This window comes from Magallana gigas, chromosome 2 (genome assembly GCF_963853765.1).
Source record: "Magallana gigas chromosome 2, xbMagGiga1.1, whole genome shotgun sequence".
Classification (NCBI taxonomy): Eukaryota; Metazoa; Mollusca; class Bivalvia; order Ostreida; family Ostreidae; genus Magallana; species Magallana gigas.
The window spans coordinates 23,919,258-23,934,658 of record NC_088854.1 but is presented as its reverse complement, the minus strand read 5'-3'; the positions used below and the strand labels follow the sequence as shown (position 1 = coordinate 23,934,658).

The 15,401-nt window shown below is 33.8% G+C and overlaps 2 protein-coding genes and 1 pseudogene across 2 annotated transcripts; all 3 read right to left on the bottom strand.

Annotated features, from left to right (window-relative positions):
* Window positions 1–76: 76 nt before the first annotated feature.
* Window positions 77–3,444, bottom strand: LOC117680967 (uncharacterized). The gene is made up of 5 exons (XM_066071311.1): window positions 3,335–3,444; window positions 3,013–3,199; window positions 2,665–2,863; window positions 2,141–2,252; window positions 77–767 (listed from the first exon to the last, which is right to left on the bottom strand). Exons 2-5 carry the CDS (start codon window positions 3,173–3,175, stop codon window positions 570–572), a joined length of 672 nt encoding a protein of 223 aa, XP_065927383.1. The 5' UTR covers window positions 3,176–3,199; window positions 3,335–3,444; the 3' UTR covers window positions 77–569.
* A 1,256-nt stretch (window positions 3,445–4,700) lies between these two features.
* LOC105324660 (uncharacterized) lies at window positions 4,701–7,700 on the bottom strand (annotated as a pseudogene).
* Window positions 7,701–8,792: 1,092 nt separating this feature from the next.
* On the bottom strand, window positions 8,793–11,959 carry LOC105324673 (toll-like receptor 4). Its single transcript, XM_034443623.2, has 2 exons — window positions 11,810–11,959; window positions 8,793–11,620 (listed from the first exon to the last, which is right to left on the bottom strand). Exon 2 carries the CDS (start codon window positions 11,597–11,599, stop codon window positions 8,951–8,953), a length of 2,649 nt encoding a protein of 882 aa, XP_034299514.2. The 5' UTR covers window positions 11,600–11,620; window positions 11,810–11,959; the 3' UTR covers window positions 8,793–8,950.
* Window positions 11,960–15,401: the final 3,442 nt, after the last annotated feature.

Below are 15,401 nucleotides of genomic sequence, written 5' to 3'. Positions count from 1 at the left end.
GATTATTAAAAAAAATACTTTATAAGGTATTTGTAAAAAATTGTTTAAAACGTTATACAATTTTAGACAACTACAATTTTATTGTTTTAAGATTTTATCGATACTATAAACAAGCTGAAAATAATTATGTGATTGATTGATTGAATAATAATAACATCACACTGTACCAAAGTATTGAATGGTATGTTAATCAGATTACATTGTAACTTGATTTCTTTGTACAAGATGTACAGTTATTATCTAGATTTTACAAGTAAGTAAATAAGTAAGGAAAGTTTGGTCATAAATAAAGGCGGAATAAGTCATCAACAGGGAGTAAGAAAACCGAAATCTACAATGACAAAATAGTATCTGAATGAGCAAACTGACTTTAGCAATCCTGTAATGTCTGACACATCATATATTGGCATCAAATAAATAAAACTTCAATTCAATCCGAAATCATTTCACAAACATTAACTTCATGTATTTATATTACAAATTCTCATCGTCTTACATTGAAAATATTATTTTTGATAGCTATACAATTACTGACACTCGTAGATGTATTTTTCCAAACATTATCGTCGTTAGTTCTTTACACCAAAGCAGTAAACATAACTGGCTTTATCCACTCGTAAACCGACCGTTCCGTCATTGAAAAAATGTATGCAAGGTGACAAAATGGCGATGAAATTCCCAGGAACTACGTCACTCCATCGGAAGTATGGTGAAGGGTCATCATTTGGGAGGTAGAAACTAGCGTAAATCTCCCGCCGTTCAGAGTCCTTAAAATAGAGGCGAAAAATAATAGAGCTACAAATCCACAGCTCTACAATGGGACTTGAACAAAAATACAAATATCGATAGAAAGGCAACTTTCAAAGATTTCTTCAGATATACGTCAGAGAGTAAATTTTAACTTCGAATGATTACACAAAATTATCTCTTAACTAGAATGGAAAACTAGAACCAATCACACTCCAACGCCGACTGGCTCTTACTTTCAATAGTCCCTCCTAATCTGACATTTCTTTCATGAATATTTAACTGTTTACCTTTTCTGCTAAAGCTGTTTTTCTTAATATTTACTATGTGCAACAATGTGTTATTGTACATTTTGAAATGAGATGAATACAGATTAACAATATGACTTATTATCATATGATTAATAAGCAAACCTGTAAATAAACATTATGGCGTCCTCGGTATTGATGATACCTTCTAATGTAGGAAAGGAACAAGGAAGGGTTGCGAACATGTGTAAATGTTTGAAGCAAACTTTGCCTCCAGAGGGATTTCCCTGATGCGGACTACTAAAGTGTGGTCCGGAAACTTGTGACGAGTTTTTGTCATAGCTGCAAGACGTGATTGTTCTGATCTTTCTATTATCAAATCTAGATCTGCACCATCATCAATGAACAACGGATTTATTCCAAATGGCATTATAGCATGGTGTGGTTAATATTCAACATTAAAATCTACTTCAGATTTACTGAAAGAAGAAAAATTATCTGTTTTTTCAGATGCATTTTCTTGGTGTGATTGGTTCTGCAAAAAACTGCAAGACTTTTGATGGACTGTTTCATGAAGATCCCGGCATACTATTGAGCAATGCATAACTGTCTTGCAGTAAGGGAAAGGTACCTCAATTGACATTCTTTGACACTGACGGCAATGAGCACTCTAAAGAGACGCATCTGTTCCGCTGAAGGTTGTAGTTTCCCATCGTTTGGATTCTTCCCCTGCTGTTCCTCAGGTGTGACAAGACCAAGCATGAAGCATTGAACGCTGTTAAGTGTCTCTCTGATTTTTGGTTGGATTTTTTTTTATCTACAAAATGTTTTGTGTCTGACCAAGTCAAGTTTCTGACACGGCTCGGAACAATAATACACGGATTTACAGCCCGAGCAAGCGAGAGATGTCTTCTTATTTCTTCAAAAAGCACATATAGGTAACAGATCCCCGACCCTCTTTTCATTTTCTCTAATTCTTTTCCCTTGTGCCTTTGAACAATTGACTTAATGACTTTTCCAGTCCACTTTCTGACACTCGACAGAACAGTTTTTCTATTTTTTACATCTCTGGCAAAGTTTTAATTCGCCACCAATTTTACATTTTGAGCATCTTCCCGAATCTGTCATGACGGGGGTCGTTTCACCTTTGCTAGAGTTTTCTTCCGTAGACACCCTTGGAAGAGATGGCCTTTCTTTGTTTCCAACCAATTTACAGTTACTTCCGTGTCCCCGACTCCAATCTTGTTTCTGACAATCCTTAGAGCAATAAGACAAATCCTTACACCCACTACACCTCTTTAGTTGGTTCGTTTTTATGCTGCAGAACCCACACACAGCATCAGTTGAGGTAGAATCTGTTGAAAATAGATCACAAGGGTACATTGCTGTTCAGGATTTTAACAAATACTTTTCAAATGTAAGCGACATAATATACCAATTAACTAATTTTTTGTAACATATTACTGTAATCTTTTGAAGGATTGATTTTATTGTTATAGTAAGTTTCAGATAAAGAGACCATTTTAAAATATTTTTGCAGCTTTACTACATAGCAATCCAAACAATATCGCGATTTTACTTTTAAAAACTGGCAGTACTTTTAAAAGAATTCGGTTTGCGGACATAAATTTCGAAATTGAAAATTTGCTAAAGAAATCTTTATTTCTACTGATGTATGATCACAATAGCCCTGTTATGATATGCATGTTCTTCCTTGCACTGTTCCCTATGTCCCTCCTTCCAGTGTTCTCTCTGACAGTCCTTGGAGCAGTAGTACACCTCCTTACATCGACCACACTTAAGTGAATCGGGAGCCTCCTCTCCACAAAAGCTGCAGATGTTTCCTTGATTCTCTCCCATGGAGAGGACTATTGGTAAAAACCAATTTCCTACTTAAGATTACTAACGTTTCGATAATCAAATTCAAAGTACAATTAATTTTACACCTAACAACGAAATCATTTTAAACGGTGTTTATCGAATATAAATTATACTACGTTATATAACTTATTCTTACCCTGATTGTTCACCGCTACACAATGTTCTCTGTGCCCCTCCCTCCAGTGTCCTTTCTGGCAGTCTTTGGAGCAATAGCACACCTCCTTACATCGGCTACATCTCAGTAAATCTGTGGGCCTTTGGCCGCAAAAGCTACATCCCCCAGTAATATCTGCGTTCATGTCTGATTTATCGACCGCTTTACTCTTATTATATTGATAAATGTATAGAACTTAGATACTTTTTTAAAGGATTGGATTTTACCGTACGAAAGTTCAAAGTATCTAATTAAATTTAGATTGTTATTTCAAAAACATATGTTTAACACAACATAAACGCACTTATGATGATCCAAAGAATATTATCATTATCATTGAGACTATGTACTCTCTTCAAAGAAAAACAAAACGAAAGTAAGTTTTCAGAATTTGGAATATGATCTTTGGTTTATACGTACATTGTGTCATAATACACGTCTCTGTAGCGTTCCTATTTATTTTATACTTCAAAGCATACTACAAATCGATTGATTTGGTAGATAATATGTTTTTACTTACTAATAATATAGTGTAAGAAAATTTATGCATGATTAATACTGACCTATTACAGCAATAAATGTCACGTCTGTTTCTTTCATTTTTTAAATGAATCGTACATGCCACGAAAAACGAGAATCATTATTAACCTTTTACGTTCATGTTATCTTCCAAATATTAATAAAACAATGTGAGACAGGAAAAAATGTTAAATTAAGGTATCTCACTATACCTAAACTTGTACTTTTTAAGACAATACGTGACAATATGGCGATTTAATGTTTTGTTCACTTGTTTGTATAAATCAATTACGTTGGATATTGACATAGATCACCATTAAAGAGTCGAGATTGTGGACCGCAGATCAAGAGTTTGAATCTGCACGTGCCTTTCGTTCACATTCAATGAATCAAATTTTTTAAGATATGATTTTTTTTCCATAATTGCTTTTTTTTTATATTTGACACATATATTTTTAATGCATTATGTTACATGTAACTATCATAGTCAAATAATCTTCTGCTGATTTGAGTAATTTTTCAAGGATTAGTGAGCCACCTTAAATGTTAAGTGATTGTAAGTTATAATTCATGACGAATGGACACAAATAAGACCAATATTTTGATAAATTTGGTTAGAAACAATAGCCCTGGGTTTCATTAGTAAAGCAGGAAAATTTGTCTCAGAAAATTAATATAGATTTTCGTGTAACTTGCTCATAAAAGAGAAAAATTGCAAAAAGTGCTTCCTTTAGAATCAAAAAGTATTAAATACAGGAAATGCTCTTGAGGTAACATTTTTAAAATTCTTTTGAACAACAATACAGCTTTTTTCATAGGTGCCATTCATTTTTGACAAATCATTAAGAAGAAATATTGAATAAAAATATTTGACGCAAAATTATCATTCATATTCAAAGGTAATTATTTTCATAATTTACATGTAAACGGAGAAGTGTGATTTGCGGTGTTTGCTTTAGACCGTGAACCATTTTCAAATTTTCCGGGTGCATTGAATGCTTATTTTTTATATTTAACATGTGTTATTTTATTCGCTTCCAAGAATTAACATAAAGTGCCAGAAACTTTGTCGTGAAAAATCTTTTTTATTAACAAATATTAATGATTTAACAATTAGTTTTCATAACAACATATCATGTTGTTATTTGTTTTAATTAAATGCAATTTTTACCTATATTTATTTTGCTTTTACACATGCTCAAATAAACTTATCCCTATTTCTACTTTACATTGTACATAACAAATCTTTATATAAATAAATCTGCCAGTTTTTAAACATCTGTATGAAAGCTCAATATGTTGGTTGATAAAAGTGGCAATATGGTGCATTTTGATCCCCAAACCCCCCGAAATTCAAAAACCCACACACACAACAGATAATATCTTAAGCTATCATCAATCGTAGAATGGATTAGCTCCGTAATTAATAAAATGATAAGCTATGATGAGCAAGTCTTATTTTATGGTTTTACATTAAAATAGCCTCCAAAATAAACCACTCTCAAATTCCAAACCCATACCAGTATTTAACACTTGTCAAATGTTAACATACATGTGCAGTACTCTCAGCTCAAATATTAAGACAAAAAGAACTGCTTACAGTAAATCAACAAGTATTACTCACATATACATGTATAAACTAAATCTTAATTTTGAATGTATTTGAGATCCAAAACTCACAAGATTAAAATTGTTTATAAACATTATACATAACAAAACAGTTGATAAAACAAAAAAACCAAACATGTTGTAATCAAATTTCGAATTCGGTCCTACTCATTTCAAACTTAAATAAAATCCAAGACTCAAATATAATTATTAGACAAAAGCGCATCTCTATAATTATAATGTCATTTTGTCAGTCCTTTACATTAAAAATGTACGCATTGGTGGCCTTATCAACTCGTAAACCAACACTCCCATCACGGAATAAGTGAATGCAGGGAATCAAAATGGCGATGAATTTTCCAGGAACTACGTCACTCCATCGAAAATGAGGCAAAGGATCGTCGTTTGGAAGGTAGAAACTGACATAAATTTCCCTTCTCTCAGAGTCCTGAAAATATTGTATCTATATCATATGGACATTACGTTATATTTCATTAAATAGCTTTATTATTAAAGTACTGTAGATTCCTTATTTTACGCGAGTACTTAATTCTGCGATTCAACGGTTTTCCATCAAATCGCGAGAACATAAAATCGCGAATGCCGAAATTTTATCATAGTTTCATGTAGTTTACATTTGTCTGAAAATTAAAAGCGAGATTTTAAAATTCGCGTGACAGGCTTCTCGCGATTTTACGCGGATATTAATTCCTCGCGTTTAATTAGGAATTTACAGTACATGAAACTTAAACGAACACTGACTAGTACTGTCCGTGAAATATGTACTTGCTATCAAATCCTTTGGAAAATTCGAGAATAGATAAACTGTTTGATGACTAAACATAATGTAAGTTATTTAAACAAAATATCTTGAGTTTGAACTTGCCTGTAAGTAAACATTATGTCGACCTCTGTATCCATGAAATCTTCTAATGTAGGACAAGAAAACAAAAGGCTGTGTGCAAATATTAGAGCCAAACACTGAGATTTTCTCCATTGGTATTTCCCTGACTCGAGTAATCAAAATATAATTTGGAAACTTTCGTTTGATCTTCTCTCGGGCTCTTTCGCAAGATGTTGCAGATCTCTCTATAACTAGTGTCAGGTCTGCGTTATCCTGTACATATAGCGGGTCTTGTAGAAATGGTAACACGGAATGAGATGGGGAGTGGTTTACTGAAAGATAATTAATTTTATCTGAAGTGTCACCAATAAAACCAAGTCTTGTAGAGCTAGGAAAGGGTGAAGGCCCCTCCTGGAATTTTTGTGATTGTATAGTTCTGCAAGTTTCTTTGTGGTCATCTTTATCCTGATCACAACATAAAACGGAGCAATACGTTGCCGAGTTGCAGTTAGGACAGGTCAAGATGGAGGATGGTCTTTACATCGATTGCAAAAAAATCTGGGACCTTTCAATAGTTCTTTATCACCTATTTGTACATTGACATCATTGGGATCAACACCATTTTTTTCCTCAGGAGTCACAAGGCCAAAGAGAGTACATTGTTCAACAGTTAACGTCTCTGGTATATTTGTTTTTCCAGTGCGCAATTTACACGTTGTTTTGTGTCTTCCCCAGTCCAATCGTTGACAAGTTTCTGAACAATAAAAAACTGCACTACAATACTCGCAAGCATTGTGTGTACCTTTCACTCTACAATGAGCACAAATTGACAATGTTTCATTATCTTGTTCTTTGTGATTTTCTATTCCACCTTCTTCTTTCTTGCAGTCAGTTTTATGAGTTTTCCAATCAGCTTTCTGACATTCTCGAGAGCAATACCTTGCCTTGTGGCATTCTTGGCAAGTTTTCAGTTCACCATTACTTCCGCATACAAAGCAGCAATCTAACAACTCAATACGCTTTCCATCTTCTTCTTTATTATGCCTTTTATATGGTTTAAGCTCTTCCTTTTCTTCTTTACCTTCCGATTTTGTTGTTTGACATATCATATTCAATTCTAAAGGCTTTGCCACTTTGCATTCAACTTGGTGTCTTTGGCTCCAGTCTTCTTTTTGACACTCCTTTGAGCAGTAAGACACTTGAAGACAGCCGATACATCTCTTTAGATGCTTTGAAGACTTGTTGCAGAAACGACACACCATTGAATCTGATTTGATATTAAGTATATGGTCAAGCATAGGTTATATAGAGGCAGTATATCATTCTTCAATATTTTTTTTCTATAAACTCACATTGGGACAATCAGTATAAGAAAAATCAATCAGTCAAGGGTTAAGGCATATACCTTTTGGTAAACATATAACGATTTGAAAGCCATGTTTCATGTTTATTACATAAAACTCGTTAAAAAAAAGTTATGAAAATAAAGTTGAGATCAATGTATTTATTCATGTTAAATTACAAAATGATGCTAAATTAAATATAGGCTAAATATGAGGTCAGGCAAGGTCAAGGACGAAGGTCATGCAAAATCATTGGTTAGGGATAACATTCAAGAGAGACGACTCACTGCTGTTGCAACGTAATCAAATGGAGATCCGTTTTTGCTTCTTTATTTTTGAAATTGCATAGTGAGAGTCTATTAAGATAACAAGATTTGCGGTTTTATAAACTACACAGTGGCATTAGAAGCAAAGTGAAAGTGGAGGAGGCTAAACTTATCAAAATTCTTGACAAGCAAAAGAAATGGGCCTAAGTTCCCCTTATAGCACTACCCTCCTTGAGCTGACTAAAACTCTTGATATTGATAGTTACTTTTGCCTACACCTTTTCGGTGAATGCAACTTTCAAACTTAAGATATGACGTCAGCCATTAAAAATATGAGGAATGAAATATCAGTTGCACAGGTTTTCTTTATAAATCGTATTTGTTCTCTTAAGGGAAATTTTTTTTCATGATATTTAAAAAATGCATTTAAAAAAATTAACCTCAAATTTCAATGTTGCAAAAATTGTTAATACTCTTGCATATTTCGAAATCACTGATTACAGGCTCTAAATAAATACCTTATATTTAAGATTCTATACATTCATTTCTTATTTTTGCAAGAGAATTCTTGCTTGTTCAAAGCTATCCTCGATGTTAAATTGGTTAAACGTTAAGAAAACTATTTGTATTATTCTAATAAAATTTGAGGTCACAGATGTATACTACCAATAAGGTCATACGAAGAGAAAAACAGACGAGAAAATATAGTTCATGTCATCTCTTCTACAAAATCTGAACTATTCTAATGTACATGTAACTGGATCACTATAAAAAGATTATTTATGAATTTGGAATTAAACTTGATACTTACTATTTAAATTAATTGAACTTAACTGTTCTTCTGGTGAACTTTGATTTTTTTATCGTATATATTTCTAATGTGTGTGTGATTGTTTTGTAAAATGCATATAAAATTAGAGTCACATATAAGTCATTGATCTTTCATCATAAATTAGTTTAAATTTGACCATTGGAATTTTTATGATCAGGTGAAAATTACTACTTGATATTTACAGATGTAATCTTCAAAAAGTGTATAAATTAGCCGTGAGTTAGGGTGGAACATTAAAATCACATTTGTGATGGTATCGTCACTACACTAGTAAGATTTATTATGCAAAGACAACGGGAATAGAAAATATGACTTTAATCTAAAAGCAAAGGAAACACATAATTAAAAAAAATAAAATAAATAAAACACAATTCTTATATAATGTAGTATTTCACCATGATATTGACAGTTAATTAGTATCCGGTGCAATATACAGTACAACAATGGATTTTAAAAACACTTTCAATGAAATACGTCCTTACGGAATATTTTTAAAAACATTCGAAAATCAAGGTTCGTGGACGGCGTCGATAAGAACGTTCCAAAAATTTGTCTCTTCTTTGGAATCTCGCGGAAAATCGGCAAACACAGTTTGATCTCGTACCTGCGCGATTTTGTAAGGCAAATCTGCCAAAGGAATGTCTCCAAGAAATATGAATATTGTGCAGTTTCGTTTACGCACCACTGTTTCTTCGTACCTTGCCATATGGAATTCATACATACACCAATCCGACTTGATGAAATGGGAGGATACAATAAAAATGATCTTTCTGCTATGGCGAATGGCGCCAATTATGTTATCAGATATATCTGAACCAGGAACAAAGTCCCTGTCATGGAGACAAACTTTGAGTCCTGCTTCTCCCTCAAGTCGTTTGACGACCTCTTTTGTGGCAAAAGACCTGTTTCCTTCAGCGTAAGAGACGAAAACGTCATATTTGAAATTATTATCGTCTCCAAGACGTTCGTAGCCTCTCTTGAACATTTCACGTTTAGCCAAATAAACGAAATATCGAATTTTCCATTTATGTCTATAAATGATGAAAATGCTAAGAAGCAACAAAACAAAAGTGGTCAAAATGATTATAATGACCAACACATACCATTCAGTTTTTCTACATTTTTCTTCAAGATTATGTATGATGACGTCTAATTGAGCAAAACCAGAGTTTAAAGGGTACCCATTGTCATCTGAACAGTTATATAGCTGATTATTTACAAATGTTACGGAATGGGAGTTCTTTTTCTTCTGAAACCATTTCAAGAAAGGTAGAGAGCGACAGGAACATTCTAATGGATTGTTTTCTAGACTTATAGCAAGTGAATTCGAGGGTATCAGATCTATCTGCGATGTAAAGTTTTCGTCAAAAAATCTAATGAAATTATTTGAAAGATCTAAGAAACTTAGATTATACATGTGCTGTATATCAAAATCGACAGCATTTATGGCGTTGGTGCTTAGGTTCAGAGCTTCTAAATTGACAAGACCATGGAATATTTTTCTAGGAAGGACATCTAGCTGATTGTTCGCAATACTTATATTTTGAAGATTTATTAAACGTCGGAATATGTCACCGTTCTGATCATTCCGAATTCGATACACTAAATAATTTCTATCAAGAAGCAAAGTTTCCAGTCCTGTCAATTCTCTAAAGAAAGATTTTGAAACATCAGAGCAGAGGTTTTCCGAAAGATCAAGATAGAGCATATTTGTGGCGTTACACACGGGACCTATCCATTTAGTTAACCTGTTTCCACGCAGATTAAGTTTATTTAAGTTATTATACTTCAAATGCATGAATGGAATGGTGTCTCCAACTGTAGAATATTCGAAATTTATTGAGGACAGGTACGGTGGCAATATAGTTATCATTTCTACATGATCGCACGACTTATCTTCAACTGGTAGTAAAGTCCGAGGTTGTTTTCGGCCTGACTGTGATAGCCAATTTAAGTCAACATCATATATACAATCACACTTAATAGATACACGATAATCATAACAAACGTAGTATTGGTCACGATATGGTGCTTTAAGATGTTTATTCTGATAACTTATATCCAATTCCTTCAAGCCGATAAGCTGGGAGACATTAAGAAATATGTAGCGTCCTAGAGAAAGTCTATTTCCATTCAAAGACAGCTTTCTGAGCGTCACAGGGAAATCTCCACCAATTTGATCATCGGCATAGTCTATCTTATTATCATCCAGATACAATTCCTCTAAGGTGGTTTTGCGAAGAGATTGAAAAAACTTTCCGATTGCGAATGTCGACCTTCCAATTGCACAGTATATCCGATTTGCTTTGAATATCTTGATTGATGATCCTATAAGAGCATCTGACACATTCTTGAAACCACAAAACGTTAACAAATTATTATCCGATACATCCAAGTACGTGAGATTTCGAAGAAGTAAAAATGTATTATTATGTATGTTTGTTATTGAACAATTTCTTACAACAAGATATTTTAGATCTGTAAGGTATTGGAAGTATGTTTCAGTGAGCCCATATAAACTCAAATTGCAATGACCACGTGATAAATTCAATTGCGACAAATTCCGAAGCTTTGAAAATTCTTGACCAAAATTATATGTTGGTAATCCATCAATTTCTAGTACTCGTAGAGAAATTAAATCTTGTAACGCGGTTCCTGGGTACAGGTTATTTGTGTTTGAGGAGTTGCAAGAGTTGTTCTGCATCTCCAAGTGCCACAAAGCTTTTAAATCTCCGAATACGCCATTGTAGAAAGTAATGTCGTCTACTGACAAGAGATTAAAACTAATGTTCAAAATTTGAAGAGAGTATAACCCACTAAAAGTGGATTTAAGAAAAATTTTGATTTTGTTACGGGAAAGATCAAGAACTTGCAGGCCAGCAGGAAGGGATCCAGGGACTGGAGTTTGCTCCATCTCGTTGAAGCTAAGATTCACAATCTGCACAATTGATGTAAATTTTGGCGATTCTTTCAATTCAAGATGTGAACAGTCAGCCATAACTGTTCCATTTGCAATAGTACAAGAACAATTAGAGTATACCGGACCAGCCACACAAATAGAGCTAGACACCATCTGAGCCTCGTTAATTAGCCAGATAATAACAACGACGTGAAGAAATTTTTTCACCTCCATTCGGCAATTTCTATTTCCATCCATCGAGGAGTAGTTGGGTAACCACTGAAAAAAAAATTAGTGTAGAAAACGTATTATATGATGAGAGAGAGAGAGAGAGAGAGAGAGAGAGAGAGAGAGAGAGAGAGAGAGAGAGAGAGTTGCAGTATTGTTATTCCATTATGTCATTGTTTCACAAAAGTTGTCAATTTACTTTTAAAAAGATGATTTGATCAAACATGAATTTCTACTTACGTTTCTTACGTCTAATATCTAAAAACAGAATTAAAGATGCATTATACTTAAATTTTGTCAATGGCAACAACAAAACTGTACTAATCAACACACATAGAACTAAAACGAATTTGCATACCTATTTTATATTATGGCAGGTTTCAATTCAGTTCAAACAGGAAGAAATACGTACCCACCGATGCATTACATGTATTCAAAGTAAATGTATTTATTAAAAAAAATTAATAATAGAAAGAAAATATTGTTCAAACGCTATGAATAAGTTTAAACTCTACAAGATAGATAGAAAGATATGTAATGGATAAATAACGAGATAGGTTGAATAGTTTAGAGAAAACATTCTCTCTGAGGGCCGAAGGCCCGAGGAGGGGATGTTTTCTCTAAACTATTCAACACAATCTCGTTATTTATCTTACTTAAAAAAATCCCCCCACTGGACCTCAAAGAAGCAATGTTCCATTCATATATCCAACTGTGCTGTAATACAAAAGCACCTACAATTATGCGCACTGAAGTGGTAAAAATGTTCGTTTGAATGGAATACTCTAAACTTTGTATCGAACGTCAATTGTTACATGAGACACGCCCATTTCTTTTATAACGAGGAAAACAGTATTCGTAACAATGCTTTCGGAACCGCGCTCATCTTCTAAACAACACAAGCAGGGCTGCGGACCGAAATGTGTACACAAGCTGAATCCCGATATTTCTCCGTTTATGTTTTTCACGACCCGTGCATATCCCACAGGCACGTAGCATCGTTTTTGAAAGTGGGGGGGGGGATGCTGATGCTGATGCTACGTGCCTGGCCCAGTCCCCTCAACAAGCTGCGAACACAGCAACAAATGTAGAAGGTCGAAGAAGACCCCACTTAAACATGTGCATATATGTTGTAAAAAAACCATTTTCTTTACTTGTAACAGGAAGTTCAAAACACAAATTTGTTACTAAAATATTTTTATTTTGAACAATATCACTGTTTCTGAACATAGTTGGAAAGAATGAAAGAAAGAAAAGAAAGTTTGTGTTTTTGTGTATAATGTACGTGTGTGAAATTCCTGCTTGTGTTGTTAAGAAGAGGGGCGGTTCCGAAAGCATTGTGACGAATACTATTTTCCTCGTTTCAAAAGAAATGGATGTGTCTTATGTAACAATTGACGTTCGATACACAGTCTAGAATATTCCATTCAAACGAACATTTTTACCACTTCAATGCGCTTCATTGTTGTAGCTCATTTATAATTCCAACAGTACTATACACAATAGTCTTACCAAACACACCTTTTATTCATGGACGAGTGAACATGTGCTCATGTTAAAGAAAACCATTCCGTTGTACTGAGCAGACATAAATTTAGTTGATAATTTTTTTAACGCAAAGTATAGAAGCCCACAGTTCAAGGAAAGGCACGAATACCGTTTGAATGATATTTTAGACTTCCAAGGAGAAAGGAAAAATCAGAATTTTGACGTAAATTAACAGACGATGCAGTCTGTTATGAAAAAAATTGATAGGAGTCTTACAAAGTCATAGTGCGACAATATTCCTTTTATTGTTAAAACTAATGATTAGGAGTCTAAAAGTGTTTATGGAAGTGATTTAATATGTGATCCCAAGTCTATTAAAATTAAGAAAAGGAAATACATGTATTTCTGCTGAAATTTCATTCGTGGCTTATCGGATGTACATGTATGGATGACTAGATTCTGTGTTATAAATTTGGATTTATGTTGAAATACACGTTTTCAACATTTTGTCATTTTTGTTTGTTTTATGCACTGTTAGATATTTGAATATCCAACTGATGGGCGGTTGGATATTAAAAATATCCAACTGCCCATCAGTTGGATATTTATATATATCCAACAACTGCTGATTGAATAGTGAAAATAAACGTTGACTAAATACAATGGGTGACGTCATAGAAGTTTTGTAAGACATCAAAATGTCCTTCAAACCTTTCGAAAAACACTGACCTCAAAATCCACTCCTATTCCCTAAAATTGTCTTGCATCCCCTGTGTAGTACCTCATTGTATCTTTCACTGACTTTACCCCTACTGACCATTACTGTATCCCACTATATGTCACTGTACAGTCCTACTAACTTCCACTTGACCCTACTCAACAGCTCTGTACAGGGCACTGACCATCACTGGACGCCACTGTACAGGACACCGACTAGCTCTATCGCCACTCTACGCCATTGTACTTTTAATTTAAAAATAAAAGCTTTCTAAATATTTTCAGTATGAAAATTTCTCCAATATTCATGTTTTCAGTTCTATTGTACCCACTGTACCTTTATTTATTTTTACTGACCAGCACTGTATCCCAATTCAATGTACAGTCCTACTAACTTCCACTGTCCCCTACTCAACGGCTCTGTACAGGGCATTGACCAGCCATGTACCCCTAAGTACGCCACTGTAGGGTCCTACTGGTTTTCACTGTACCCCACTGAACAGTCCTGCTGATTTCCACTGTACAGAGACTGACCAACACTGTACGCCACTGACCAGCACTGTACATCACTGTACTCTACTGTACCATTAATTTGAAGAAATATTTTTTTCTAAATATTTAAAGTATGTTGTTTTCATCGATATTCATTTTTATCAGGATGTATGCTGCATTTACATAGAAAAGAATACAACATGTCGTGAAAAATTAATCTAATATGTTTTATTTATGAATTTTTATTGATATGGAATCTTAAGATCACAAAATAATGATATGCTCTTTAAGATACTTTCCCTAGAAGATAATTTTTACATTTTCAATCTGATTTATAAAAAGTTGCATACATATTATATAAACGTTTATGTACCTTTATTCTGTAAACTGTTGGTCATCGCATTAATACACCTCCCTCACCACCTTTTATACAATTATTTCTAATTGTTGATGGCAAGCTCTAATTTAAATTAATCGGGCTGTTAATTTCCTGCATCTTGTCAATCAAATCGATTTGAAATTTTGAAATGCATAATATATGTACAATGCAAAAATGACTATGAAAAGCTGCAATTTGGGAAATAAAATAAAAAATATTTGTAAAATATAATTATACAAAACCCCCTACCGCATTCGAATTTGATCGGAATGTTAATTCCCTGTATCTCGTTAACTGTGCTTGAGCAATTGAAAAACAACCCCAACTAGTTAACACACAATTAACAAAGTATATTCTTTGTGTACACAAGTCCAGGTGTGACTGTACGCCAATCTAATTAAAATCAGATCTTCGTTACGCTCCCAAATTCTGATAGTCGCTTTATACAGCGACTATAAAAATTTCGAAGCGTAACAAAGATATGATTTTAATCAGATTAAACTGTACGCTTGATTATACGGATATATTTTGTAGATAGCATACAAGTGTCTTGCTGATTTTTTTAAATTCAAATGTTTCACGAAATATCTTAAAGTGCCGGGTTTAAAGTTTTACTTAATAATGCCTACTGCAGTATGTTTTGTGAATTTCGAACATAAATTTACAGCAACATGTTAAACGGTATAAATGATTTGATTAGGCTTTTTGATACATTTGACCACGCCCGGACCAAAATTGTCACCTTATAATATTCAA